At 33.5% G+C, this 4,149-nt stretch overlaps 2 protein-coding genes and 1 pseudogene across 3 annotated transcripts; 1 reads left to right on the top strand and 2 right to left on the bottom strand.

The window, feature by feature from the left end:
• Positions 1–126: 126 nt before the first annotated feature.
• On the bottom strand, positions 127–749 carry LOC123013390 (annotated as a pseudogene).
• Positions 750–916: 167 nt separating this feature from the next.
• Positions 917–1,484, top strand: LOC123013927. Its single transcript, XM_044412804.1, has 2 exons — positions 917–1,150; positions 1,204–1,484. Exons 1-2 carry the CDS (start codon positions 961–963, stop codon positions 1,482–1,484), a joined length of 471 nt encoding a protein of 156 aa, XP_044268739.1. The 5' UTR covers positions 917–960.
• A 414-nt stretch (positions 1,485–1,898) lies between these two features.
• Positions 1,899–3,035, bottom strand: LOC123013138 (regucalcin-like). 2 transcript variants are annotated; one of them, XM_044411509.1, is made up of 4 exons: positions 2,864–3,035; positions 2,375–2,803; positions 2,149–2,324; positions 1,899–2,101 (listed from the first exon to the last, which is right to left on the bottom strand). In XM_044411509.1, exons 1-4 carry the CDS (start codon positions 3,018–3,020, stop codon positions 1,937–1,939), a joined length of 927 nt encoding a protein of 308 aa, XP_044267444.1. In that variant the 5' UTR covers positions 3,021–3,035; the 3' UTR covers positions 1,899–1,936. The 2 variants fall into 2 exon arrangements, with proteins under 2 accessions (XP_044267444.1, XP_044267445.1); XM_044411510.1 differs by having other exon boundaries at positions 2,375–2,800.
• Between the last annotated feature and the right edge of the window lie 1,114 nt (positions 3,036–4,149).

The following is a 4,149-nucleotide window of genomic DNA, read 5'->3' as shown; positions in this document are numbered from 1 at the left end:
TTACATTACATTACATTACATTACATTACATTACATTACATTACATTACATTACATTACATTACATTACATTACATTACATTACATTACATTACAAACATTTCTGTTGGCTACAAAAAATATTATTTCGAATGTCTGACGAGAATTAAATTCTTACATATCATCCCAGTTTTACGTCGAAATCAAATCTCTTGTCCCTGTCAAAGAGTCGATACCTACATTTTTGCTTTTTCGTTAAAAGCCAATCCGTTTGCAATTCGCATTTTGTCCAAACATTTTTTTAATTGCTTGTTAGAATTCAGGGAATATAAATGGCCCAAAGGTTCAGTTTTCATAAAATCATCTTTGTTCAAAGTTTGGCTACCGGCCCACAAACGGCTCTCGGCATCACATATAGCATATTAACAACAGTTCTTAATTTTTCGACGATTTGTACCTATTTTATCACTCTCACCATTCCACGAGATAATATAAATAAATAAATTATATATAGAAATTGGTCTTTTTTCCTTCGACTGGTATTATAAATGATGCAGTTTTCGGTGATGACAATAAAAAAAATAATTTGTAAATTATTGACGACTTTGGAAATTTACCATCTGATACTTTTGCAACTTTCTTCGTTGTTGGGTTATATTTTACGATGTTTTGGCTTAAAATATCAACAAAATAAAGGCTTTGGGTCGCTGAATCCCAACGAAGGCCTTCGCCCAAGCCATAGCCTTCTGTTACTATTTCAATTGTATGCATTTTGAAATCAGAATGATAGTGTTTGTAGTATGTAGTTTGTGACGATATTAACAAGGTCAGAAATATTAACAGATTGTAACTTATTGTCTGAGTATTGATATTTATAACAAATGTTAGCACTTAATTACAATTTGCTGTTACAATTTTGATTGAAGTGATGACGTCACTGTCACTTTTTCTCTCAATTTCTCAAATATTTTGAGAAATTAAAATGAAGTTACCCACAATTTCCAAAATGTTTGTGTTAATTTTTTTATTTTTTAATCATGGTAAAAGTTTGGACTGTCTCTCCTGTTCTGGCAAGAACTGTAATCCTCGAGAAATAAATACGATTACTTGTGGACAAACAATAGGTAAGGCCAGTAACTACAAGTGCTTTCTTTTAATATGGAAACGTAAAGGTGTTACAACTCTTATTTGCTTATGTTTTCCTAAATTTTAATTTTTCATGAAGAGGTTCATGAAATGAGGGGTTGTATCGGTGACAGATTCGTTCAACTGTTAAAAGATTGTGGCATAAAGAATTTTACTGCGAATGAAAATTTTATTGTTTCGCCTCAAGAAAACAACCAAACATCATGTATCCTTTGTTCTACAGATCTGTGTAATCATAAGGCAGAGGAGGGACAAAAGAGTTCCGCAGTTATTGCGAGTGTTGACAAGCTTTTTTATTTAAGTTTAATTTTTATTTTGACCGTGTACTTAGTAGAAGAAATAAATAATTATAATTCTTAATTAATAAGTAGATACTACACAATTTCAATTCTTCTCTATCTATTTTCTCAACGTTAAATTAAAAAATATATATAATTTTAACTATGGAGAATATTTGTAGAATGCTTAGAAGTTTGAAAATACTAATAACTTGTAGAATTTTATTTTTTTAATTTTCATAATTCACTTGAACTTCACGTGGAAATACAAAAAAATTGAATGAAAAAACTCATTTTAAAATAAATACTGTTAAGGTCAGATAAAGACAGAAATTTAAAACTCATCGGACAAGTATTGATAAAATGTGAGTAATAAATGTACGACTTATCAAATAATTTTAATTTTCTGTACTAAAATAGCAAGTCATTTAGATGAGCTCTACCAGTTCAATTATAATCAAGACCTTAGTTTGAGAAAAATAAAACACAATTTGCCTCTAAACTTTTTATTTCGGAAAACGAATTAAGTCAAAATTACGGAATTTTAACTTTAACACTGGGATATCCTTTAACCCCTAATCCGGTAACTTTAAAAAGGGCTCCAGCAGGATGGGGCTGCTTCACTCCTTTGACGATCAACTGGGCACTTGTTACGTACAGTTCGTCCAGATTTGGGCCCCCAAAGGCGGCCGATGTTATCTAAACCAAAAATAATGAATTATTGAATAACAAAGAAAAGAAAATACCTGTCGCGCTGGAAAATTAATCGTGTTAAGTAATTCAGACGTTCTGGGATTGACATGGAGTAGACATCCACCATCAAAGACCGCCACCCATAGATTCCCATTGGTGTCCATGGTCATGCCATCTGGGACCCCAGGAATGTTGTGAACGTCCAAATTAAACACAACTTTTCGATTACCTGTACAAATTTTCAAAATTGTCGACAAAAAACTTTTAAAAAATACTCACAAATTTCCCCTTTTTCGATGTTATAATCATACTCGTCCACAGTGCGCCTGGGTGAATCAATGTAATACATTTTCTTCAACTCCAAGTCCCAAGCTAGACCATTAGCAATGCTGACTTTGGTTAAATGAGTCTTGACTTGGTGTTTCCCAACCAATGTATATAAAGCTCCTTTTTCCTTCTCCAGCTTCCCAATTTCAGGCTCTGGACCCATGGTACCAGCCCATAATCTGCCACTGGGGTCTGCTTTACCATCATTGAATCGGTTATTAAAATACCCAGCTTTATTCTCAACTTCGATCAAAAGCTCGGAATCTGAAATTTTGTCACTAATGCCGTCCCAAGTGACAATGACCAGTTTTCGGCCAATGCTTATCAGAAACTTATCAGCGGTCCCTTCGACTGGTATTACCATGGTCACAGGACCACCTTCTTTAAAATAAAAGTGAAAAAAAATGGTGGTATATATAGAGATATAGAGGAAGCACTTACCTATCACAACTTTAGTATGAGTGTTAGTCGATGGTACATATTTGTGGATTGCTTGCCCGAAAATATCCACGTAGTAAAGGGTCTGTGTGGGCTCGTCCCAATGGGGGCCCTCACCAAGGGTCACTCGGTCACTTACGATTTCGATCACTGGAGCCATTTCTGCGACAGCTTGGGAAAAAAGAGCCTTTTATACGAGTTTTGAAATATTTTAATTAACCCTAAGGTCAATCTTATTAATTTTTCGATTTGGTTGCGATGAGTTTCAACCCTTTATCTTAATTAAATTGATGCAATATTTAGATTAAGTTTTAAATTAAAGTCTGTAAATTTAATTTCCTGAAATTGAGCAATATTTTTAATTTAAAAAGTGTGGGTTTTCATGATTTTAATAGTATATTATAATACTAGTTTAAAAGCAAGCCTTTAAAACACGCATGAAGGGTTTAAGAACACGACGCGATATTTTTTATTTTATATTACTAGTTTACGTTGTTAATCACATTTTTTCACGTTGTAATTGGTCCAGACATTTCACTGTTTCTTGTTACCTAGACAACTTTAAAATTTCAGCGTGCTATAAAGGCCAAATTACGCACGCTGCAGCGTGTTTTAATTTAGGATTATGACGCAGGTATAATAATAGTTATTTATTCGACGAGTTTGAGTGTAAATCGGATTCTTTATTTGACCGAGTGGATTTTTAAACCACGAGTGTAACGAGTGGTTTACCATCCACGAGGTGGAATAAAGCGTCCGATTTACACTYAAACGAGTGGAATACAACATTTTATTMTTCGAATTAGAGTCAACAAGGCTTAAACTTGCTTTAAATCTGTTAAAAATAATTTGACGTTTTGTATTGAGAAATGCCAAACAGTTGTCAAAACTTCCTTACACGGGAGAAAAACCGTAAATTTTGACAGTGCCGAAGAATAATAGTTATTTATTCGAGGAGTTTGAGTGTAAATCGGACGCTTTATTTGACCGAGCGGATTTTTAAACCACGAGTGTAACGAGTGGTTTACCATCCACGAGATGGAATAAAGCGTCCGATTTACACTCAAACGAGTTGAATACAACATTTTATTCTTCGAATTAGACTCAACAAGGCTTAAACTTGCTTTAAATCTGTTAAAAATAATTTGACGTTTCGCATTGAGAAATGCCAAACAGTTGTCAAAACATCCTTACACGAGAGAAAAACCGTAAATTTTGACAGTGTCGAAGAATAAAAAAGATTTTTTTTATTGGTTTAACGAATTACGCCACGAGATTAGGCAACACAA

The sequence above is a fragment of the Tribolium madens genome, unplaced genomic scaffold, assembly GCF_015345945.1.
Source record: "Tribolium madens isolate multiple individuals breed KSU strain unplaced genomic scaffold, Tmad_KSU_1.1 Scaffold_96;HRSCAF=242;Tcas5.2_LG5, whole genome shotgun sequence".
Taxonomy (NCBI): domain Eukaryota; kingdom Metazoa; phylum Arthropoda; class Insecta; order Coleoptera; family Tenebrionidae; genus Tribolium; species Tribolium madens.
This window is presented reverse-complemented; position numbering and strand designations above follow the sequence as displayed.